This window comes from Hesperophylax consimilis, chromosome 15 (genome assembly GCF_061612785.1).
Source record: "Hesperophylax consimilis isolate HC1 chromosome 15, BYU_Hcon_1.0, whole genome shotgun sequence".
NCBI classification, from domain to species: Eukaryota; Metazoa; Arthropoda; class Insecta; order Trichoptera; family Limnephilidae; genus Hesperophylax; species Hesperophylax consimilis.
The window spans coordinates 30,499,046-30,526,168 of NC_142850.1; the positions used below are offsets into that span (position 1 = coordinate 30,499,046).

General features: G+C 35.0%; 1 protein-coding gene across 1 annotated transcript in view; it reads right to left on the reverse strand.

Annotated features, from left to right (window-relative positions):
- Positions 1 to 304: 304 nt before the first annotated feature.
- LOC149417619 (uncharacterized) overlaps positions 305 to 27,123 on the reverse strand; it is a 51,056-nt gene continuing 24,237 nt past the window's right edge. The window contains exon 5 of the mRNA XM_089640601.1: positions 305 to 506. Coding sequence (XP_089496727.1) covers positions 305 to 506 — 202 coding nt within the window. The remainder of the gene's footprint in view (positions 507 to 27,123) is intronic.

A 27,123-nucleotide genomic window follows, 5' to 3' on the forward strand; every position in this document is an offset into this window, starting at 1 on the left:
TTCTCAGATAGTTCGGAACTTGGATATGGCGCGGTAGTTTACTTGCAAATCACGGATGTTGACGATAAAGTCCAAATATATTTGGTTTGCGCCAAATCTCGAGTCGCCCCAACAAAAAAGATTTCGTTGCCTCGCCTTGAACTGTGTGCGGCAGTTCTTCTAGCAGATCTATTAAAATTCGTCAAAGATTTATACGTACCATTGCTTCCGATCTCCAATACCTTTGCGTGGTCGGATTCAACCATCGTGCTCGCTTGGTTACGTTCTCCTTCGTGTCGCTGGAAGACTTTCGTAGCTAACCGTGTCAGTCACATTCAAGATACCCTCGAAGGGACTTCTTGGCATCACGTGTCATCTGGAGATAATCCAGCGGATGTCGCTTCTCGTGGTCAATCTCCAGCCGATCTGATCGATAACACGTTATGGTGGGCGGGGCCTTCGTGGCTGATCCAGTCATCCGATTCTTGGCCGTCTTTCGATGGCAATGTCGACGAAATTGAACTTGACTGAGGAACGAGTTCGATCGTTATTTGTCCAACAGGACGAAAATCTGGTGGACCTATTACTAGTTAAATTTTCTTCGATTCGGAAAATCCAACGCATTCTCGGTTACTGTCTTAGATTCATCTACAACCTACAGAATAAAGAATCTCGTCGTTTGTATCTTCCATTAAACCGTGCCGAAATTCACACTTCACTTTTGACAGTAGTTAAACGCACTCAACATGTACATTTTAATGATGATATCACGCGCTTGAAAAAGGGCAACCTTATGTCGAAACAAATGCGGAAGCTTAATCCCTTCATTGACGACCACGGTGTGCTCAGGGTGGGTGGCAGGTTATCACGATCTGGGCTTGAATTCGAGCATAAACATCCTGCCCTACTTCCTCGCGAATCTAAGCTTACTTCTCTTGTGATAGACGCTGTACATCGAGAACATTGTCACCCAGGCATTAACACAATGCAATATTTCTTGACACAGCAGTTCTGGATTCTGTCCCCCAAGCGCGCCATCAGACATTGTCTGTCAAGGTGTATACAATGTTATCGCATAAATCCAGCACCTCTAGAACCTTTCATGAGTGACCTACCCGCCGCTCGCGTTAATCAGGTCAAACCATTCTCGATTGTGGGCATTGATTACGGTGGTCCGTTTCGTATTAAGGCCGGCAACCATCGCGGCGCTAAGATAAACAAGGCTTATCTTTGCTTATTCGTCTGTTTTACCACCAAGGCTCTACATCTCGAAGTCGCTTCTGACCTGTCTTCCGAAGCTTTTATTGCAGCGCTACGTCGATTTGTAGGTCGACGAGGTCGTGTAAACGTCATACACTCAGATTGCGGCACGAATTTCGTTGGAGCTAAGACTCAGCTCAATTCTTTTATGCAGACTGCTTCACAGTCAGAACAAATTGAGTTCCGTTTCAATCCACCATCGAGTCCCCATTTCGGTGGCGTATGGGAGATTCAGGTTAAATCGGTTAAAACTCATCTCTATCGCTTAATCGGTAACCAAACGTTAACTTTCGAGGAGCTGACGACACTATTCGTGCAGATTGAGGCCATGCTAAACTCTCGGCCTCTTTACCCGATGAGTTCTGACCCAAACGATTTACGCGTGTTGACTCCAGGTCATTTTTTGACTTTGGAACCCTTGACTTCCGTGCCGGACGAGGATTATACTAATCTAAAAATCAACCGTCTGAGTCGCTGGCAACTCATTCAACGTTTCCAACGGGATTTTTGGAAACGTTGGAAGTTTGAATATCTCCAATCGCTAACTCAGCGCGCCAAGTGGACCAAAGATTGCAACTCACTGTCTGTGAATGATGTAGTGATAATCCGACTCGAAAATACTGTCCCTTTGCACTGGCCTCTCGCGCGAGTCGACAAATTGCACCCAGGTCCCGACGGCGTTGTGCGTATCGCTACGGTTCGTACATCGAATGGTTCTCTTCTCACGAGACCATTAACCAAATTATGTCCATTGCCTAGTCAATGTGACTAATCATCTTCGCTTCCGCGGCGCATTCTCTCTTATCGATTTTCGTTAGTCTTATTTTCATTATTTTCTTTTCTTATCATTTTCATTATTATTATTAATACATATATTTTTTTTCTTTTTCTTCTCTCTTTTCACTGTTCTTCATTCACGCAACGTTTCACAGCATTGCCCGTTTTTGGTTTCTACATTTTCTTTAAAATACACGTTGTTGTATTTTGGTGGGCGGAATGTTCCGTAACGCCAATTGCTTTTGACAGGCCGTGTACTAACCAATCGTATCGTCAGAATTTGAACTGTGTAGTTTAAGTTCGCACAAGTCAGCTAAAACGACGGAAAGCCGTGAGCCGAGCCAGTTGACAAAAGACCGTTCGCCCCGCCAAATCTCGATCGCCGGTTGTCTAATCGGAATAATCCTAAGACGTATTTTTATCGCAATTTACTTTAAAACAACAAGTGCTAAAGAACCACCAGTTCAGTTCCAGTGCTGACAGATGAGGCTGATGCAGATTTCACCATCATTTCACCGGTAAGTTGCTTGTGAAGTAACTTTACGCATTGTGTTTCCGCATTCGCCTGTCAAAAACCATATAATTAATTTATTTGTTATCTGTGTGGAATAGCCCTTGAGTCGGCTATTCCAACCCCTGTTCGTTTTTCGAACACCTTACATTCGAAGATTTTACTCACCAGTCACATGAAAACATGAAAAATTGAATTCCTTGTGTTTTTTCAAGTTTGTTAATCATGAATATCTCAACACTAATTTAAAGTGCGGTACATATTACTAGTGTTTTAAATGTTTGCAATTGCAATTGTATTGCATTGAAATAAATGGCGGACAGAAGATTGAAAACCTCTGTTCTTTCCGAAATTCAATATGCTACATATTAGAACATTGATATTATAGAAGACGGTATCACAGTAAACATTTGCATCATCTACGAGCATCTTCTGTTGATTTTGAAAACTGATATTTGTAATCGTTTGTCCTCGTAACTTCTAATGTTAATGCATTAACGAGTCATTTTTAATTCCTTTAGCACTAAGATCTAATAAATTTCACGCCGCTATGCGAATATTTCCAAAAAGATTTTAAGCACGATTTATATTATGATCAAAATAAGCGTTTTGGTTTTTGCTTGAACGACCTTAATTTATTTTTTATATCATTTCACTTTATATTTATTCCACTTCTTAATTTTTATACTTCTTTCATAAAGCGCATAATATTATGCAATGTAACGAAGATGATCATTTTTTTAGGTTTTGTTGTTGGATTCGTCGGCATTCTAAAGCCTCAGGTAAATGGGCAAACTTTTTACGGTACTTTATTTCTGGCAATTTATTGCCGTTTATTATTCACTCAGCTGTGAAAAAATAAGATGAATACGTTGCCGACGAAAAATTGTCGTAAATATTGCTCGTTTACCAGAACTACGTACGAAGAAAACGGCAATATCTTCGCCGCATTGTGAAGGTAACCCAATTGATATTTTAAGAGAACATTGATGGAAGTCGAAGAAGCCACACTAACTTGGGTGACCTACAAAGCCCATACCATTTATGTCACGACGACGACGGCTGTAATATAGTAGCTTTGATTTGTGCAAAAAGGTTTACAAATAACAGACTAGCTTTTATTTGTGAAAAATCATTTACAAAGCCACTACCATTTTATTATTTTATTCGTGCAAAATCGTTTACTAATCATACATCATTTCAGTGATGGTGACGACTGTAATAGAATAGATTTTATTTGTGCAAAATCATTTACAAAGAATGTACTAGAAGAGCTTTTATTCGTGCAGCATCGTTTACGTAACCTATACCATTTCATTCAATGTGATAACTGTAATAGAATACCTTTCATTCTTTTTGTTTTTGCAAAATTGTTTACAAAGTATATACCATTTCTGTCACGGTGACGACTGTAATATAGTAGCTTTCGTTCGTGCAAAATCATTTCGAAAATATTTACAAAGCCTGTACCATTGTAGTAACGATGATGACCGTAAAAAAATATAGATTCCATTCGTGCAACATCGTTTACAAAACAAATACCATTTAAGTGACGTTTATGGACTGAAATAGATATAGGTTTATTGTGAAGGCTTTCTAAATGGTTTTGCACCAACTAAAGCTGTTATATTAACATAGCTGTTATATTAACCTGCAACTTATAAACATACATACACCCACAGTAACAACACGACAAAATACAATATTCTACAGCAGCACACATAAGCGTAACTACATTGCCCACTCTCCGATACAACGACTTCACACCATGGGAAATCATTACTTGGGTGATGTTGACATATTCAATACCAACTTGGCAAGTTTTGTGGATCATTTAAAACATTTATTTCAACAATACTCCTAAACACATCATGTAAACCAACAAATAGCTGTAATTTTCTGTTTTTGTTTCTTGTGTTTGTATGACTTGTTGCATAGCTTTTATCAAATGTAATTTTATTCTTATTTTTTATGTTTGAAAGTATTTGTCAAATTAAAATTATACTACCAACCATGTAAAAGCCCTCTGGGCGTTAAATAAATAAAAAAAAAATAATAAACAATAAATTACAATGAGTGAACTTCTAACATAACCTAAACTTACATAACCTATAGACTGCACTAGACTTTGCTATCATAATGTTACTTCCAATCCCTTTAATAAAATAAAGTTTATAGACGAAAATGGTTAAGGTTTTTGAAATGATTTTGCACGAACAAAAGCTACTCTTTTACAGTCGTCACTGTGACTGAAATGGTATAGGCTTTATAAAAAACGCGACTAGTAATAGATAAGTTTTTCTCAATTGTTTTCAATTGCAGTCCGTAAGGTGGAGATTAAATATATGATAAATAAAATATAGACTTGGCATGGTCAGGCCTACTCACGTTTTTTATGGGTATACTTACATACAAGTCAAATTCCATTAATAAGTTTTTTGCAAAGGAATTTCTTTGTCCGTGTATGATGCTTGATGGAGTTGACTTTGATTGTAAGATAATATGAATCTTTTGTGTTAGTTGATCTGTGTGTAATATGAAATGTTTTGTGAAATTAGAGGCGTTTGGTTTAAGAATGGGGTTGTTTAAATGTCACGATAAAAAGTCAAATGTACAAGTTCTGCTGAGTAAAAGCGTCAAAATTTTTTAATAACTTATCGTGTTCTAATTAGAAGAACTATTTAATGATTGATAGCACATTCTTATCTGATTACTTCAAATTGACGTCGTAATCGACAGCAAATTGAGTTCGTTACATTTTTATGATAAATCCATTGATTTCATTCCTTAAAAAAAACTAAATCTTGTTGAACAAGCTTTCTTTAAATTGTTTGGTTTTGTGGTTCTCGTTGTTTCGTTAATAGCAAAACGATTTGATGTTATTATTTCTGTGTAGTGACGTGAAACCGGAAATATTCCTCGTGATGTGAATGTTCTTCGTGATGTGAATATTCCCCGTGATGTGAATATTCCTCGTGATGTGAATATTCCTAGTGATGTGAACCCGGGAATATTTATCGTGATGTGAATGTTCCTCGTGATGTAAATATTCGTCGTGATGTGAATAATCATAGTGATGTGTACCCGGGAATATTAATCGTGATGTGCATGTTCCTCGTGATGTGAATATTTCTCGAGATGTGAATATTCCTAGTGATGTGAACTCGGGAATTTTCATTGTGGTGTGAATGTTCCTCGTGATGTAAATATTCCTAGTGATGTGAATATTCATAGTGATGTGAACCCGGGAATATTCATCATGATGTAAATGTTCCTCGTGATGTGAATGTTCCTCGTGATGTGAATATTCTTCGTGATGTGAATATTCCTCTTGATGTGAATATTCCTCATGACGTGAATATTTCTAGTGATGTGAATATTTCTAGTGATGTGAATTTGCGCATTTTCTTAAGAAACTTATTCTGAATGAGGTTGTCGTTTTTGGATGAAAATGTATTATATGCATTGAGTTAATAACGTCAATAAAATTACTTTTTGGATACCTCCAATACTGACGAATTGATGAGGTTTTGAAGTGAACTTGGCTAAAATGCATTAAATCGTGTTTCATGACGTCATTAATAATTGACGAGACATAATTCATAAATAGAATGGCAGTACTGCGGAACTACCGCGCCACTAATTGCATTTTTTAATTATATTAAATTTAATATTTACCGCACAAGAATTCCAACTGCTCCCAACCGTCTGGAGCCTGTGAGATTATGGCATCCCAAATTGGGGTATGTCGTGAGGGTGAGGGGTAGTGGGGAGGGAAAAAAGAAGGGGAAAAGAAAGATAGGGGAGTACTTGGCTATTCAGATCTGGTCACAAAACACGACTAAAGCCATTTCAATCAACGTTTCAATTCTGATTGGCGGTCCGGGGCGATACTGCGAGTATCTTTCACATTGGAACGTGCCGCAAGTATACTTTATACTTTTAATCATACACAATTTACTTGCGCGCGCCGGGGTTTGAACGCATGACCATCGGCTTACTAGTCTTACCCCTCGACCACAGAAGCCGTCACATGTAGACATTTTTCTACATGTGACGGCCTACATTTAGCTTACTGGCCGGCCACAAATATTCGGTATTTTCAAAAAATTCAAAGTTTTTTCCTCAGCTCGCTCTAATTATTATGATAAATTTGTAAAAACATGAAAGATTTGTTATAGAAAACAACCTCACGTCGATTTCACCATTTAGATGAAAATTCCCGCAATGTTCCCCTTTTCGGGAATATTCCCCAAAAATAATTTCCCGGAAATTTACCCATCACTATTTATGTGTATCACTAAACGAAATGGGTCAGTAAACCAACTTTCATTAGATTTGTATATTTTCACGTCACCTATTACAAATGAAGATGTTACGTAGATTATTCAATAGAAACGTGCTACTTCAACGTGGGAAACACGCTACTCGAAGCTGTTACTGTGGCTTTCAACGCTCAGGCTTGTCTCAATATTGGTATGTTTTATGCAAGTGTCCTCTAGTTTATTTGGTCTAAGAACCAACCTAACCCCAATATAACTGCATAATAAGATTATAGGTTTTAGCTATCATACAACACTCTCTCTCTCTCTTCTCTTCTCGGAATCGCTCTAGTGAGATACTGCAATAGTTTTGAATCGAAACGACGATAATTGATATGGTTTTAGCTTGACTGTTTCGATGATGAAGACGAATTGACAACAAAGAGGAACTTGCATGTATAAGCGACAACGATTACTTTCAAAATTATTCCATTTATTTGGATTTTATTGCAAAGCGGAAAGACTCTGACCTCCTAACAGAATATGCCAGATGCCTGGGAGAATATTGCATACTCACAGTTCGATTCACCAATCATACATAATAAATAATTGCTTGCTTCCAAATACGTTTTCGTATCTATTTCATATGTCGACTTGTTTCGAAAGATCCCTAAAGAAAATTCATTCAAATTTGATAGTAGATGTGTTCAACTGTATGGCTTTTAGTTACCAGAAAACTAAATTACACACCTCCTCAATATCACATCAAAAACACTAATTTCGGTTGTGCGTGTGCCCACGTAACTCAACTGGTTCAACTCAAATTTGCTTTGAGTTTAATTGTCTTTATACAAATTTGAACTGATTATTTTAATAATTCAGACGTACCGAAAATATAATAATATTAAGACAAAAAAAATTCATTATGTGTACATCAATATCAAACCGATTCGACAATAAAATATTTAAAAGGCTTTGTCGGCATACTAAATAAATAATTTATTTTTTTTAATTCCTTTATTTTTCCCAATTTTTACATTAATTACATACAATATATTATATAAATCAATACGAATAATGGGAACCCACTATGGCGCAGCCTGTGCGTGGGTAATATATTTAAGTTATTATATTATTGTACCTAGAAATAAACAAACTGGGGGCATATAAAAAAAAAACAAGATTACATTTTGTCTAAGCGGTTTGTATAAAAATGTGTTTACAATAGTGTATAGTGAAGTTATAAGTGTTTAGTGTAATATATGGTGAATATTTTATGAGAAACATAAATTGATACAAATTAAATAAAAAAAGTTTCAACTGCTGTATCGAACAGCCATAATTTTAACTCTTTTAAATATTGAGGAAGTTTAGTAATCACTTGAATATTTTTCTGTAAAAGATTGTAAGTACGAGGTCCAATGAAACTGCAGTGAAAAAAGTTTAAAAGAATAGAAACAAAGGGTTCTCCAAAACCCAAAACCTGCGACTAAAGATAAAGTTATGTAATTTATTCTGATGTGGCAAGCTAAATTTTACTGCATCTTACTAATAATATGATCAGTGGCTTACTGTCGATGTTACAATGCGTGCACAAATAAAAATAGCAGTGTCACGTCACGTAACAAGTGCAGCACTAAAGTAGATAGACAAATTAATCACACACTCATTTGTGAATGGGCCAACATTCGTGCGGAGACCTGTCACCACCGCCTCACGAAACTACCGAGGACGAGTGCCGTGGAGCCAACGAAACGTGATCATGGAAGCCACTGTCTACAGTTTGATGTCTGCATGGTCATTCGCAAGTATCACGCACGTAGGACATATCGGAGATGGTACAGGTGAAGGATGTATGGACCATGCAGCAAAAGAAATTTTAATAGATTGCCAATAGTTATTATCATCGGAACACGACCTCCACGACTTTCTACGAAAAATATTTGTCAAATTATTCTTTGAAATACAAAAAAAACCTATGTTTTAAACGCTTCGGCGCTAAGAAGTAGACACAAAGGATGAAACAGCTTTCATGTTTGTGCCGACGCTAAATATTCGCCATCCGCCAGCTGATTATTTATTTATTTATTTTAGTAATTATGATGTTTTGTAAATAAAAACGTTTTATCATGCAATGTTTTAATATATTGATAAAATAATATTTCGGTAATGTAGTGGTTTACACCAGAATAGCTCAGAGTATCATTATAAATGCCGATTTACATTCTCTTTTGATATTTTTCTTTTAGTGTTATAATTATATTTTAATTTTTAATCTTTATTTTTTATTTTAAATTTATCTTTATTTTAATGTTGTTTTTCTTTTCTTTTATTTTTTTTTAAATGTATAAATTCTTAAATTATAAAATGGGAGCCTCAGCACGGGTAAAAAACCCAGTGAGGCCAACATTACTAAATTGAAATATGAAATATTGTAAAAAAAATGTATCAACAATAAAAAAAAATAAAAAAATGATTTTCTTTCTTGGATGCATTTGGATACGGTGGTACTCGAGAGGTTAATAACGAATTAAGGACCAGATTTTCATAGTCAGGTACTTTCCCATCTTCTTCTTCCTCATCTTCTCCGACACCATAATACTTCCACGCTCACAACATACCCAAATTGATATGCCATGTTCTCACTGGCTCCGGTCAGTTAGAAGCAATTAGGACTCTAGTGCCGTATTGGGTAGTGAAAAATAGACATTCCTCCATGTTTATATTTTTATTGTAGGTATGTATCTGGTATTTTGACAGAAGCATTTATATTCTTATTCAGGACAAAAGGTAATTCGCTATTTTTATTAATTTTATAGTGCCACATCTTCCAGCGGACATTTTAAATTCTATATCTCTTAACTTTTCTTCATTTTTTCGTAATCAATCAAAACACTTAATTAGTTTACACTTCACTCACTCCTTTTAATTCATTTCTTTACGCATAGTTTGGTCCTTTATCTACCAATTTCTCGCCCTGCTAAGGGTTATGAGGATTGGTATAAGGTCTGCGTTAAAAACTTCTACCCTTATTTTTATATACAATAATTATCCTTCTGTCAATCTCCTCTCATAACTTCCTGTTTATCGCAAACGAAGTTTCACCATGCTTAGTTGAATTATTTCATGTCATTACTACCAACATCTAAGTGAACATATCGACACCGGACAGGCAAAAGGGCATAAGCGACAATTTAGTCAAAAATGAGTTAATCATAGAGATTTGATTATAATTTTCGGCTAGTCAAAACTGTATAACCAACCCATTTTGGTAAAATTGTCGCTTACGCCCTTTTGCCTTTCCGGAGTCGATTTGACACAGCCATTATGAATTGACAAATGTTTAATTCATAGTAAAAATAATAATAGATTGTGCTATTAGTGTTAAAAAAAGAATGTATGTACCTTAAGTGTAATCCATATTAGGCATTGTTAGGTTAGGTTAGATTAGGTAAAATACTATAACATAATACAGTAAAGTAGATTATACATTATTAATTGTGCCATCAATGTTAAAAAAATGTCTGTACCTTGAGTGTAATCAATATTAGCACTGTTGGGTATTTATAAGAAAGCATTTACACGTGCCAAGAAGTTAAACTCACGATCGAGCCCTTACTAAAGGTCCGTTTAAATCATGTGTTTATTTCAAACTTTGAACATGTCAGAAATATGAACCCACAATAAATTCACATACATGAACGTTTTATTCGTGCCCTTTGGCATAGATTTGGAGCAATAATTATGGTTTCATCTAACTATTCTCGAACCTCGAACCTCCAGCCATTGGAACATTTTGAACATGAATTTATTTGGTTATCGTCTATTAAAGTTGTCTAAAATTAATTAGTACTGCAAATATGAACATAAACTACCATGTTTAAATTTGTTGTAACAATTTCATTAAAGGGTGTGGAAATTAACAAAAAATGAACGCAGCAGGACAAACAAATTGTTATCATTAAGATTTTGTAAACATTTCTACTTTATTATCGTTACAAAAATTACTTTCTATGTTCTGTACTCTGACTGATGAGTAATTTCTTTTGGTATTGTGGGATTAAGTTACTGCCACACAATTGATTTAAGTTTATTCATGAGGACGAATATTATAATTTATACAGAACGCGGTGACGGTGGCAGAAAGAGTGGTAGTACTGGCGGTTGAATCGAACGCTAAAACAGAAATGAAGATTCCTCTTCTCATGCTCGCTTGCGTATAGCAGCGGATTAATTCGCGTTAGTATTGCCACATGTGGGGGAAATAAAGTAGTCCCACAGTATGATGAAATTGCAAAAGAAATGGGTAGGTACATTTTTGTGTAAAAATTCCAATTTTATAACCCGTTTTTGTGTAATATCACAGCCGTGTCATAATCGACTGGCCGCCATGTTTCCTCATTTCTTCGCCATGAATCGATCTCTTTAAGAGTCAGTTTTACAACTAACTTTCCTCAAGAAGACTCTTCAAACAGTATCCTCAAAGATAGGTTTATGAGAGATGCGATTTCTTTGGGGGCCTCCTGCTGTATGTCGTTTGTGAAAAAATAACACCGTACTACGTGAATGTCACGTCATTTTTATTGCACATGTTTAAACTAGCGAAATACATAAAAAAAACATTGTTTCTTTTTTTGGGGTTTCAATGTTATGCCAGTTCCCCAAAAAATATGAAAAAATTCTAGTTTGAATATTCAAGCAGTTATATAATATATTATATCCAATAACATTCCCCTTATTCAAGTTGCCCCATGTTACGGTGATAGGAATTTATTCTAATTAATTTTATTTCAATGGCTATAACCAATTTTATATCTACATTGGAAATAGTACGTAACTAATCATTTTGGATGTATTCAAATTGAACAATGATGATAACTCCAATTATCGGTCAAGATCTTCTTGAGATTGCCTTTGTAGGTATGTAAATTAAGCAATTTTGAAACACTAAATCACGCCTGTGCTAACTCTGTGCCACAGGTTAATTCAAGCATTTTTTGTGCTGGGATAAATGAAGATTTGTAATATTCATCGAGGTTTTTGGTACAATTGATTTTTTGTATTTTTTCGTTATACTCGTGATGGAAACTACCGATTATTGAAGACATGTTTTAAATTCTCTGTACGAAATTTAAGTGCGCAAAACCCTTATTTATAAGGTTACGCCGAATATGCACTGTTCAGAATGCAGGTCCAAGGACGCAGTTATCAAGGAAAGGAAGGAGAGAAAGATTCAGGAAAGAAAAAAAGAATGAGGGGCGATTAGGAATCTAGGGCTCAGTGAGTTCAGGAGAGAAGGAATGAATGATGAATCCATCCCTCTCACTGCGATGCTTGGCGGTGAGTCGAGAGAATTCAAAAGAGAGATCAAAGGGCCTCGCTCAACCGGCCTCCCGATCCACCCGCCACGCAGTTGGTAGGCAGATTCTTCCGCCTCCAAGACAAAGGACAAACCTCATCTCCATGAATCTAACCACCTCTGCTAAGTCACCAAATGTTATGGACTATTTGGGGTGATCTATGGCAGGTGTATTTTCAGATTATGGAAAAAAGACCCGGAGCAAGTGTGACTATTAAATCCCCAGTAGGAGTATATTGTCAGGCTAGGAGTGGCTAGGGAAAGGATTTGGGTAAGCTAAAGGTTGAGAAGTACCTATCGATTCAGATCTCGTTACTAAAGCCGTTCTAAAAATACAGACTTGTGGTTTTTCACCAGAGTTATACTGATAGTATCTTATAATCTGTTGATATTTCTAACGACATAATGTTTATCAATCTTAACAATAGCTATCACAACATCCAGACTATACAAGCAATATTATACAGATAATATAAAGATATAATACGTGGTGTAACGGAATAAAGTGCACCAAGGAGGTGATTCTACAAGCTAGTGGAACTAAATTACATGAATAACTCTTTAAAAAGTCCGGTTTTTTATTCCTATCTCTTTTACTGGTATGTCATGTAGAATTACTTCCCAAAGTTAGTGCACTTTATCCCCCGCACATCTTGTATAAACAAACAATTTAAGAACATCTTTTTTTTAATAACTTATTTTGAAGGTTATATATACCCATCAATGTAATATATCATTGAAGAAGAAGATAAAAAAAATTAAAAACATTATTTTTAAAATTATTATTTTTCTGTGTTCTGTTTCATGTTTCGTTTAAACAATTAAGATTATGGTCCAGAAATGAAATGGCAAACGCAATCATTAGACGCAATATGTTAAGAACATCTTCGTAGTTATTAAGGCGATATTGTCGAAAGTCTAGACGGTAAATAACGTAGAATCAGTTTCTCTAAATTTAAATGATCATTTCTCAGAACTTTGTCGTTGATAAATTGTGATAGCACAACTTCTTCGTATTAAATTTCCACCAATCATTACCTGCGTATATACCTAGCTAGTTACTATAAGATATCTGTCTTTTTGTATTATTGTTCAATCACAGGTAGGCAACTGAAACATGACAATCATGACTATTAAAGGCTGTCACCAATAATTAAACACAAATGTTATATATTAGGCTCTGAAAATCACCATTTGCAGACAAAGAAGACAAAACATTAAACACAAGAACTTCACGTTTATTTATACTCGTGTAGTATTTTTTTATGCATTTCAGTAAGTATGCAGTTAGTGTTAGATTTTACAAGCAAATCGTGTCTTTTTTGCCTGTGATGTCCTATCATTTTGAAATTATTCAACATGCAATTATGTCGTTCTATAAAGAAGAAGTGTTCTGTATAATAATGTACATAGTATGAAATTTTAATTAATCAAATAAATTAGGCATGCGTGGAGGGTTTTTTAAGGAAATTAAGAAGAAGAGGTTCTGGGAAAGAAACAAGAAAGAGGGTGATTAGGAATCCGGACATCAGTGTGTCCAAGGGTGACGGATGTCAGAATCCATCCCTCCCAATGTAGTGCAAGGCGATGTGTCGTGAGAGTCCGGCTGGAGAGTTGAGAGGTTCTTAACCTGCCTCTCCTAATATTATACTGCTATTGGTATAATACATAGTTATTAAAAATTACATAAGCAGTTCATTTAAAAAAACCTTTTTTAAATGCAAAGTATGATTACTAATGTAAGTATAGCACTATACGATGGGGTGAAACTTATAAAAAAACACACTCAACCACTTTGAATAACACAAAATTTAAAATTAAAAACAATTCCATTTAAACCATTTACATATTCATAAGAACTTCTGTTTAAAGAATTTAAGGAAAAAAAAACTACATATATTATACGTCTATCATGCAACATTACAAATATACAAATATAATATTTTAAATAAAAATGCACCTTTTGGAAACAATAGATTACTCAGACAAACGTCAATACTCCCAACTCCGAAATGTAAAAATAAACAATTGGCCAATTCTACAGTAAATATTTTATTTATTATAAATAGTGTCAGTAGTAGTAACATTTTATTTATATTTTTAACTTTCACGTAAAAAAAAAACCATGAAGATATAAACTGAATACTTTGGCATAATACATAAAAAAAATAACGAACAAAATGACAAATCCCCCATACACAAAAGCCTAGCATTATTATGATTGTACATCTTGTGTATAAAATTAGGTGAAATAATTACTACATCTTCTGTAAATTATGTAACATTATTTATTGTAAATAAATATTTAAAAACAAAAAAATATATATACAGGTTTTCCTATAAGAGAGGTTATTTTGAATAGCCCGCTATTTCGGTAGATGTTACTTTTGAAGCTGTCATTTTTTGACATTTGACAAGGAAAAACTATCTCATTAATAAAAACGGAACGATACACGCTTCAACTACGCATTGAAATTATTAAAATTCACTTGAGTGAATCAAAAGAAAATCATCTTGAGTGATGAGGCCCATTTCCACCTCGGTGGCTTCGTCAACAAGCAAAATTGTCGCATCTGGGGCTCGGAAAACCCACGAGTTATTGTTGAAAAGCCTCTCTATTCTCAACGTGTGACTGTTTGGTGCAGTTTATGGTCCGGCGGAGTCATTGGACCTTACTTTTTCAAAAATGAGGCTGGAGCAACAGTTACGGTGAATGGATTGCGCTATCGAGAGATGATTAATGATTTTTTATGGCCGGAATTGGATGGTATTGATTTGGACAACGTTTACAACATTTACTTTTACATCTTGTTGTACATGAGACATATACAACAAGACGGCGCTACGTGCCACACAAGCAACGAAACCATTGATCTTTTAAGATTGAATATCAAAATAACACCTCTTATTGAAAAATCCTTTACATAACCTGTAACCAGATCAACGCGTATATGTCCGAGTGTGTATGCGAGATTGAATTATTATCATCATCGAGTCAATCTGCCGAATTTCAGTTCGATCGGATGTCGGGAAGTGGGTTAATTTCCGCTTCCAAGATTTGCATAAATTCATTTCCGAAAATAATAGTGAAATATCAAACAGATGTATTTTAAAATAAGCTTTACCCAATAACAAAATGTTTTGCCGTGTCTGAAATGTAACAAGTTCAATAAATTTACTATTGGGACATATACGAATTTAAAATTCTAGACTGCTTTCCTTACAAGAATACGACATGATTTCAATGTAGCTTCTATAATGTGAATTTCGTACAAAATTCTCATATTAAACATTTATTTATTCAAAATATCCTGAGATCTTCATCTCGGATCACGATACGGCTCGAACCAAAGAATGTGTACAGAACAATAAATTAATTTAGTCCCTTCCAGAGCTATACATAGACGAATCTTCAATGATGTAAGAATGGTAAATGATAGGTGTCTTTCTAAAATTATTGAAGACTTGTGATACCTAGTGTTTTTTGAAATTGAGTTACAATTAATTTACCAAAAATGTTTCTGCGTTTGATTTGTTCAGTTGTTCTGATTGAAATTCATATTATTTTTCACATTTTATATTTTGGAAAATCTTGACTTTGTACACTTTCGAATACTTTCGCGTAATTTATACCACGAGCTGCGGGGCTTTTAAACATCCATTTAATGTAAAAGAGTAATAAAAAATATTTCAAACGTGCTTTTCCATTTTTAAATATTGACTATTGAAAATATGCCGGAAAAAGAGATGTTTAAAGTAACTGATATACCAAATCGGCTGTTTTCTTCCTTGTAAAGATTTGTGTTCATTCTTTATCAGTTAAAATAAGCGAATTTTTTATTTATCGTTATTAAATTTAATTTGTAGAACTTCATTTTAATATTCATTTTTTATATATTCAATAATATTGTTGTTGGGTTTATAAAAACAGTTTATTTTTAAACAAGTTCTGCTGTGTAATTATTATTACGCGTGACAGATGTTTTGCCCTCTGAAGGCATTATCAAACTGTGGGTAGCCCATAACGATACATTTATATTATTTGTAGATCGGCATAGTCCAGTGGTAACGCATTGGACTGCCATTCCGAAGGTCGCGGGTTCGAACCCGGCGTGCGCAAATAAATTTTATTTGATTAATTTGTGTTATTTCACAATTAATTAATTAAAATAATATATAGTATATTTGCGGCACGTTCCAGAATGGAAGATACTCTCAGTATCGCCCTGGTGTAAGACCACCATTCAGAATTGAAACGTTGCTCCAAATGGCTTTAGCCGTGTTTAGTGACTAGATCTGAATAGCCAGGTACTTCCCCACCTTCCTCTTTCCCTTCCCCACTTACCTTCAGCCTCACAACATCCCCCAATTGGGGATGCCATAGTCTCACTGGCTCCAGACGGGAGCAGTTGGGACTCTTGTGAGGTATTCACTATAAAAAAAAGAAGGTATTTTAATTTCAATTACTGATTTCTGAGTAAAGTGATAGAAATTATTACTGGGGTAGTAACCATTAATAATTTCTAACATTTTACTTAGAAATCAATTAAATCAAAATATCATAGTTTTGTAGTTTATTATTGAAAATATAGTTCTAGGAATTAGTCATAGGTGGCACTGCTTGTACAGCAAGCCATGCGTGCGCCTGCGCACGCCAGGTTCCGAACGATTCCGATTGAGATAACCGAACTTTATCTGATCGTAGGGGGTAGTCTCTTCAAAATGTCAAAATTATTATACGGTAATGAAAAAGAAAGTTTGCTCTTTTCGAGTAGAAAGAGTTCATCGTTTTGGAAAGGCCTTGGATGTCTTTAGTTGTCAGTTCTGAAAAAAAATCACCCAACTTTCCTCTTCTCCCTTCTTTTTCCCACTTTTCCTCGCCTTGCAATATTTCAGAAAAGTTATGTAGTTCCACTGTTTTCAAATATCTAACATTACAAAGATTTTAAAATATTAAGAAAAAATCAAGCACGTTATGATTGTTTATAAATTAACGACTTTCACATTGGAAACTGGGAGTAAAATTAATCTTCAAAGCTTTCAATAATCTTCAAGTCATGCATACAAGATCCTATACACTGTAGACGATCCTACTTGCAAGTTAGAGTAGAGTCTACAGTTCCTTCAAAGCCCGTCTTCATCTCCTTAAAATTTAATACATTCGCTTTCATGGTATGCAAATGAGTAATGCTACCTCGTTATAGTTTCACGAATTCTGAATATTTATCAAGGACTTAACGAGGATATAATAACTAGAATGAAGGTGTTTTTTGATGTGATGTGTTGGAATTTTCAACTACTAACTAATAGTTCCCATTGAATCAGAAAACTGTATCTACCCTAGACGTTACTTCTGAATGACACACATCTGCAACGTATTATGCATGTATTCACAATTTTTTTAAATAATATTCCAACATCTATTCAATTGCTAATTAAACATTTAAGTAATCATCCCAGTAATATGAAACCTCACAAATATTTCCCGCTATGGTATTTATCTAAGCTGTGGTATTCTAATTTATTTGAATTAAATATTGTTGAGACCTAACATAATGAATTACTAGGAGAATGATTTACGTTAAAAAATTAACGCATTTTAGAGATAGTCGTTAAGTTGACCTTTATAACAATAAAAACCTATAAAATGAAAGGTAAAAAAGTATCAATCGAGTTTTATCATGGCTTGAATGTAGAGTGTAGAGCTTACTTAAGTCGCAAACTAAACAATTTCATATTTTGACATGAAGCAGATATTTTGTGATGTAATAATATTCTATTTTTTAAATAAAGAAGGGTCTCACGGTGCGGTTTTTTTAAAAGAAATATACAGTTTTATTCCGGTAAGAGCGTGTAGAAAAATGAGTACGGTATTTTTTTTTTCAATCAAGATACTGTTAAATATATTACTGCATGACCTTATCTTAAAAAAAAAGTCATTCATAATATATCTGAAAACGTATTCAAGCAGGTGACTTAACCGAATAAATATAACGGACGCGATGCGACAATATTTTTATTATTTTTATGAACATGTGTTCCGAATTCCTAATAACATATTCGTGCTTTATTGATAGTTTGTCATCATATTTGTCAAATAATTCGTTATAGGTCTCCAGTCCCGGTCAACAATGAAAAATGTATAAGTGAAATGAAATAAGGTTATCTATCGTATTATTTAAATTAAAGTGTGGTGGAAAGCAGTCACTTTGTGGTTTGATGTAGGTAATAATAAAATAAAACAAAAGTTTTGTTTATAACTTCGAATTTTATTTAATTTATTACGATCGACAAAGCATCATCAGGGTACCAATTAAATAGTTAAACTTCTACCCTGATGATGATTTTGTCAAGCGAAAGAAACCCGTTGGTCTGAATAAAATAGAGAAATTTATTGTTTTATTTCATTATAAATTTTTTATTAATCTGTCAATGTCATATTGATGTTTTTTGAAAATTTAATTTAACTTAAAATTTAGGTGTCAACTTTCCCTATCAGTCCTCCCCGTTCCCCCATTTCCTTCAAAGAAAAATATATTTCTGACCTGATAATATTGCGACTCTAGTAAGTATCATATTATGACGACACAACCCCCTAAGATAAAATCTAAAACTTAAGACGTTACCGGGCGTTGATTTTTCCATACAAACAGAGCAAATATTTTTTTAACATAAAATAATTTTTAACATAGATATCGACGACTTGCGTGTCGGTACGTTTTGTTTTTTTTTGATAAATTGCTTCTTATAGAAGTTATGACCTTCCGAAAATCAATAAAATTGCCTGATTTAAACGCAGTCAAAAGACGTTCAGTCTACAAACTAGACAATATATTTTGAAAAAAATCAAAACGGTTCGACATAGAATAGTTTCTTCTTATGTAGTTGATAAAAAAAATTGAAAATCGGTTAACTTTTGGAGGAGAAAAATGGGGAATACAAAACCTCGATTTTGAAGATTTCATTTAGGTATTTGTAGCCCGAGCTGCATGTGTCCCTTTCGCTCAGTATTCGGGAGATAAGGGTCGGGGGACACGGTTTAGATAAATACGCATGTATTTGTGCGAAGTGATGTCACGTAGTCATAAATCGATATTCGATATTCTAGTGTTGTGTTGTCCCGAGTAATCGATGTTTTTTTAATTATTTTTTCCGTTTGGTCACCTTTGTGTTTGTTTGGTGAAGTATTCCGATATTCTTACTTTAATTTCATATGTTTACGTAAAATAATATCTGTAAAAAAAACATCCGTTACGGCCAGACCGACTCCGAGGTGATTTCATTCCGTATTGCCAATATGGATACAAAACACTCAAATGGATAATTTTTTTAAAAATAACTTTTGGGTAACTAGCATAATATTATAATTCTTCAATAACCTATAATGTATATTGTTATTTTATTTATTTAACTTCTATTTCGACAAATAAATATACAGCAAAGTGATGTAGCGTAGTATAACGAATTGTGTCGGTGCACTAGTGTTGTCTTTTCCCGAGTTATTGATATATTTTATTAGTTTTTTTTTGGTTTAGTGACTTATTTCGAGTATACCATACTTGCCGATCTTACTAAAATTGGACCAAATTCAATTTGTATACGTCAAGTACTATAATAATTTTCAATTTGGGAGGTGGTTATGGGTACCGCCGCCCCGGGAACCATTTATTGGATAACCTCTGTCATAGGTCACCCCAAGTGGTTCGCTACTATTTTTTTTTGAAATATATATATATTTTTAAAAAGATGCCATTTGCGTGGTGATCTGTTAGAACAAAACACAGTAGGAAATGTTGCGCTGTTTAGTCATGACATTTTCTATTATTTTCGAGTTACATTTTTTTTTTTTTTTTTTTTTTTTTTAATATAACAATTACATAATATAATTACACAATATAGTAGGTTATTAATTACAAAATATAAGTATTCGATGTACCCCCATAAATAAGCAGGGCTTGTGTGTATGGGGGTGTTGTTATATTTGTTTATATTTGGTACGATTCAGTTCAACTGTTCGGAATACTTTTTAAGGTGGCTTTTGAATTCGTTTATATTTGCATTCATGTTCCTAATTTTTTCTGGTAATGAGTTAAAAAATTTAACTCCGAGATATTCATGGTTGAACTGTCCTATTGTTTTTTTACATTTAGGAGTAGGAAGTATTGACGTTTGTCTAAGATTTCTGTTATTTTTAAAGGGTGCAATTTTATTTTGAATATAGTTTTTATAAATTTGTAATGTTGCATGGTAGAAGTATAATGCACTTAATTTTCTGACCTTAAATTGTTTGAATAAAAGTTCGGACGAATATGAATAGGGTTTTTTTAATATGGTTTTTATTATTAGTTTTTGTGATATGTAAATTGTTTGAGTTTGATTTTTATATGTACCGCCCCAGCCTATAATGCCGTATTGTATAATTGATTGACAGAAAGCGAAGTATGTGGTTCTAAGTAATTTTTCGTTTAAAATATCTCTTAAACATCTAAATATATATGTTAGTTTCCTTATTCTGTTGTTCAGAATATTTATATGTGGGGACCATTTTAAACGCTGGTCTATTGTTATGCCTAGGTACTTAATATCGGTCTTGCTTTCTATGTTTGTGCATAACATATTGCATTTGTGGTTTTCTGTATTTTTCACAGAGTGGATAATTATGTTTATTTCTTTAGGTGTTTCTTGTTTTTTAATGAAAAATGGTAAATAATAAGTTTTTTTAGAGTTTAAAGTCAACAGGTTTTCATCAAACCATAATTTTAGTTCATTGATATCTGTGTTTGCCATGTTATTTAGTTCTGACCAGGTGTTTGCTTTTAGTAGTAGGACTGTATCGTCAGCGTAAGAGACAATGTCTCCATATTTGGAAATATTGAATATATCATTGACATATATAATAAATAACAATGGTCCCAAAACCGTGCCTTGGGGTATTGAAAATTCGCTATATTTTGAATCGCTGACTTGATTGAGTAATTTTACTTGTTGAGGTCTTTTATATAAATAACTAGTTATCCATGCTAAGACTTTTCCACTAATCCCTACTGATTTTAATTTACTTATTAATTTTTTATGTGATATGCTGTCGAAAGCTTTTTTGAGGTCTATAAATATGCCAAGACATTTTTTATCGGAATGGATATTTAAATACTAGTTCATTTTTATTCATGATCCGATTTTCAGAACCCCGACATGTCTGGAGGAAGTGTGGAAAAAAATGGAGGTTTCCTCCACACCATCCGATTTGCAGTGTGGTGATTGGCAAGGGTGTTATAATAATAATAATAATAATAACATAACATTTATATAGCGCAGTTTTGTGTTGTTTCACTTCAAGTGCGCTTAACTATAATAAACTTAAAATAAAATTTCCTATTGTGTTCCTTTAAAAAAAAAATTAATTACATAATATGAAATAAAGAATAAACGGTTTACACAAAAGCAGAGAATAAAATTTAACAATAACAGTGCTATTTTAGTAGAGGACAACAATAAAAGACAGTGACAGTGCACGAAAAAACTTTAAAATTAAAATATTATATAAAACAGGAAAACATTAAAATATTATATAATAGGTGGACATTAAACATAAAAATACAATAAGGAGGAAACCGAAACCAAACAATTACCGGAAAACTTAAAAACCTGGCTTTTTATATTATATTAAAAAAGAAGCTTAGATTCATGAGAATATAAATGATTTTAAATTATTAAATATGATTTTTTGAATAATTTTGTTTTTAAAACCCGTTTAAATTCAGCCAAATTTTGTATATTGGTAAGGGCTGGGGGAAGTTTATTCCAAATGAGTGGGCCAGCTACACGAAAAGAGCGATCATAGTAAACAGCTCGATTTGACTGAGAAAGTTCGATTAAACGATTGGTAACATCTAGATCTGCTGACCTCAGAGTAAGCTGTCTATCGCTTAGGTTTTGTCGGTCACATAATTCCGATACATAGGCTGGCGCCATTCCCTGCAATGCTTTGAAGGTCATTAAGCAGATCTTGAACTCTATTCTTTCAGGGCATCGAAGCCAATGAAGACGATCCCTTAGAAGCGGGGTTATACGACAATGCTTAGATTCACCAAAAATCATTCTCGCCGCAGCATTGAAAACGGACTGGATTCTGTTGAATTGTTTTTTAGGAAGGCCAGCATATGCACTATTACAATAGTCCATACGTGAGACAACGAACGAATTTATGAGTGATTTTGCTCCATCAAAGGGAAGGCATCTCCTAATTGATTTTATCTGCCTTAGATGGAAAAAGCCAGCACTTACAGTTTTTGAATTTTGCGATTCAAGAGAAAGACAATTGTCTAAAGTGAAACCTAGAAATTTTATTTCTGTAGAAGGGATTATATTTGTATTCTGAATACGGATTGGACTGGAGTAGATGAGGGCTTGTCTTCCAGGAGAAGCTATCCAAATAAATTCCGTCTTTGTCGGATTAAGTTTGAGTTTATTAACAGACATCCAACTTGAAACCGTGTCAATGAAACTAACCACCTCGTTTTTAAGGACGTCTTTATCATCCGGGGAGCAAAACTTGAAAATCAAACGATCATCCGCGTAGCCTTGTGATTCAAAGCCAGCTGAGTGAATGAGTCGTTCGAGACGATTAGTATATAGAATGAAGAGAATGGGACCCAGTACAGAACCCTGGGGAACTCCAAATTCGATGGGAGTTTCAGGTGATGTATATTTATTGAAGGTTACTGAAGCTACTCGTCCAGACAGGTACGATGACATCCATTGGAGTACATCACCTCGAACGCCAAATTCGGTTTCAAGCACATTTAATAAAATACTATGATCTACAGTGTCAAATGCCGCACTCATATCAAGAACAGATACCAAACCCAACTTACCTGCTTCCATCCCGATGATCAAATCTGAAATTACCCGCAAAAGGACAGTTTCCGTTGAATGAAACTGTCGATAAGCAGATTGATTTTTGGCAAATAGACCGGCCGAGTTCAAGTACCCCACCAATTGTTTGGCAACGATTTTCTCAAGCAGTTTTGACAGAAATGGTAGGTTAGATATTGCCCTGTAATTATCCGTATTGTCTGTATAAAGATTTTGTTCTTTTAGAATCGGAGTTATAATTGATTTTTTGAGTGTTCCCGGTACAAGTGAATTTACTAGTGACTTCTGGATAATTGCGGTAATTATAGGCGTTATATCCGGAAGACATTTCTTTAAGAGCCAGGTAGGTATGGGGTCTTGTGTGCATTGTTTATTAGGACAAGACATCACAGCACGCGTGACATCTTCTTCCGTTACAGCTGCGAAAGTAGTGAAGTCACCAGAGAGCGGACTTGGTGCTGCGACAGAAGGCGATCCTACTACACTGAGGGCCCGAATGTTTTCAACCTTATTTCTGAAGTGTGTTGCGAGGCTGTTTGCTTCAAGGGAGGAATCAACCTTGATGTTGCTCTCTCCAGACAGAGTCTTTATGTTTTGCCAGAGCTTTCGAGGGTCCTTTTCTGACTCACTTTGGTCACACCAAAAGTTTGATTTTTTCTTCGTCACTTCTTCCTTATACACTTTTTGCTTTGCAATCCAAAGCTGCCGATTGCTGAGAGTTGGGTTCCATCTGTAAGCCCTCTCCAATTAACGCATTTCCCTTTTCCTTTGAAGACATTCTGCATCGAACCATTTACTGCAATTTCTAATGCGGCAGATCTTTTCTGTGAAAGGAGCATTTTTATCAATTAATGCCAGTAGCGTAGAATTATAGAGAGTAACTAACTCTTCTACCTGCATTTCGCAATACTTTTCCTTATCACAGAGAGGCGAAGTTTTTAATTCGAAGCAAAATGTCTCGAAGTCAAATTCTCTCCAATTTCTGGAGATAATAGATTTAAACTCCAGTTTTGGAGGATCGAAGGCAAACACGGATGTGACGAGACGATGATCCGATAGTCCAATGTCCGTAACATCTACGATTTTCGGAGGAAAACCGACCCGGGAAATTATTGCGTCAAGTGTGCCTCCTGCATCATGAGTAGGTGAGTTAACCCACTGGTCGCAGCCGAAGTCACGCAGAATTTTATTACATTTTTTAGTCATGGGATTGGCTTTCTTTTCCAAGTGAATATTTATATCTCCCAGAATAACAACGTCGCAATTGTAATTGGAGGTGCACTCTAGGAGAGATTTAATTCATTGAAAAAAATTGCAGTCGGTGTGCATGACCCGGGACGATAGATGGAAATTATCACGAGGGATGCACCATTAGCTGAAGCCTTGCAGCCGACAAACTCAAAAGTGGTATACACCTGACGTATTCCTATACTGTCTAAGCGAATACCATTTTGCGCTACAATTGCAACCCCCCCGTGATTTGTAAAATTAACGTTGCTTGTGTCCGTTTTGATCGGTCTTGCAGCTTCATAAACCGAGAAACCGCTCGACCGAAGTGTTTTGATGGAGTATGAGTCTGCATTCTCATGCCAAGTCTCCGATAGCGCCAAAATATGAATATCTTTGCCCTTTATCAGATCCACAATATCTTCGTGTTTATTAGCAATGGATCTCGCATTCCAAGCCGCAACATTCAGAGACTTAGGTGGACGCAAATTTCTGGTTTGTGCTAACCGCAGATTTTTCACTAATTTTACCTTCCTTCCGGCTCTACACCCTCGTTTCCTTCCCTTACGTTGGGGAAGAAGTACACCATTGTCCTTTGCATTATCACCACTATTAAAACTATTATGATTGTTTATTACCGGTAAGGGTCGTAAGCCATACAGTTCGTCCAAAGTATATCTTATCATGATTTATGACGTTACGACCCATTTCGAAATGTTTCCACAAAAAATAAAACGTAACCTTACACCGGTCATCGCTCCACCCTGGCAGAAAAACATGTGGCATCCATCTGTGAACTCACACTGCACTTTTAAATACAGCTATGTCTGTTAAAAGTTTTTGAATAAAACTCTTACTTCAATATTTTAAATTGTCATATCTATTAGAATTTACACTAAACAACTATTTTAACATAAAAAACACAACAATTTTAATATTTCACTTATAAGGGCGAACTTTCAGAACACTAGTATAAGAACTACCCCGTCAGGAGAATTAAAGTCCGGGAGCTTATATAGATACGTGTCTGCAGCTTCTAAGCGCGAACACTTTCGCGCGGCTTTCATGTCATTTTCAAAATTTCAACGAATGGCATTGGCGTTGGCTCTATTAACAAAACACAATAATAAGATTCGTAAAACCAAATAGTGAACAAAAAATTGCAATATTATATCGAAAATTGGTCACTTGCGTTGTTTACGTGGTAAAAATTGAAACATCGCAAGGGAATTAAAACCTGTTGATTTCAGGAATTTTACTAAAATAAAAAATAAATATTTTATTTTAATGCTTTTCCCTGTCTCAAACAACTTGAATGGTTTAGTTAAGTTTTGATAAACAAAAAAGATAACTATCTGTCCAAACAAGTATTTTATATTATTTTTAATTGATTAATTTAGCAAAACGACACAAATTAATTTAATAAAATTTACTTGCGCACGCCGCGACCTGCGGATTCGTAGCCAAGAGCCTTACCCTTCAACCACGGAGGCAGTTTAAATGTACGCACCTACATATTTTAGTAGGTGTACCTATATTGGTAGTAAGATTTTTTTAATTTTTAGAAGAAAGACAAACATTCCCGGGTTACGAATAACCTAACATTTGAAAAACTCCTACTACCACCACACTAAGCGGAAGATATTTCTTGTGTTGTGATGGAGAACTTAGCCAGCCGAGGAATCGAACATGGGACGCCCGGGTGGGACCCAAACGCGATGCCCACTCAGCCACTGACCGGTCAAGTAAGTAAGAGCAATACAATAAATTATGAAATAATGTACCGAGGCCTCCTATTTTATTACGAAAATAAACCTATTTAGTTCCTTCAGTCTAAAACTGGTTTTTAGATTAGGCAGAATAGATTTGGACCAATTATTAAAAAATGTCATCTGAGGCTCATGTATCTCCGCTTTTATTTCTTGCGTGATATTTTGTGCGTGCAAAGACAATATGTATATAATTGATTATTTAGGTGGCTAAGGATGGAACGTCCCGTCACAAGAAATTGATTGTTATTCTTGTCTCCACACACATGCAGATAGTCCTGTAGCGACTTGACTTGCGACTAGCCGCGCCGCCGGCCGGCAAACATCGATGTATTATGATACCACAAAGCAAGTGGCAAAGGAATAATTATTTGACGGGCTTTCTCGGCGGAGTGCGCCACCAATGCGCATAAGAGCTTCGCACACTCACACATCTACAGCACGATGACTGACCGCAGCACAGAGCGGAATAGCAATAATTGGGCTAAATACCTATTAAATAAGTTTCTGAATTACCGGGATTCCTCTTAACCACGTAAGTGAAGAAGACATGTACAAACATATGCGACACATATTCCCGGTATATTGAACGGACCTACTGTCGATTTTTCACTGGCAAATACACTCAAATAATCTAGGAATCTTAACGACGTAAGTGAAGAAGGCGTATACAAAAATATGCGTTCTGCGTATTTGACCGACCTACGGTTGTACAGGGTTTTCCAATAAGAGGTGTTATTTTGATATTCAATCGTAAAAGATCAATAGTTTTGTTGCTTGAGTGGCACTTAGCGCCGTCTTGTTAAAAATAAACGTTGTTCAAATCAATACCATCCAATTCTGGCCAAAAAAAATCATTAATAATCTCTCGATAGCGCAATCCATTCACCGTAACTGTTGCTCCAGCCTCATTTACGAAAAAGTAAGGTCCAATGACTCCGCTAGACCATAAACCGCACCAAAGAATAACACATACGTTGAGAATAAAGAGGCTTTTCAACAATAACTCTTGGGTTTTCCGAGCCCCAGATGCGACAATTTTGCTTGTTGACGAAGCCACCGAGGTGGAAATGGGCCTCATCACTCAAGATGATTTGCATTTGA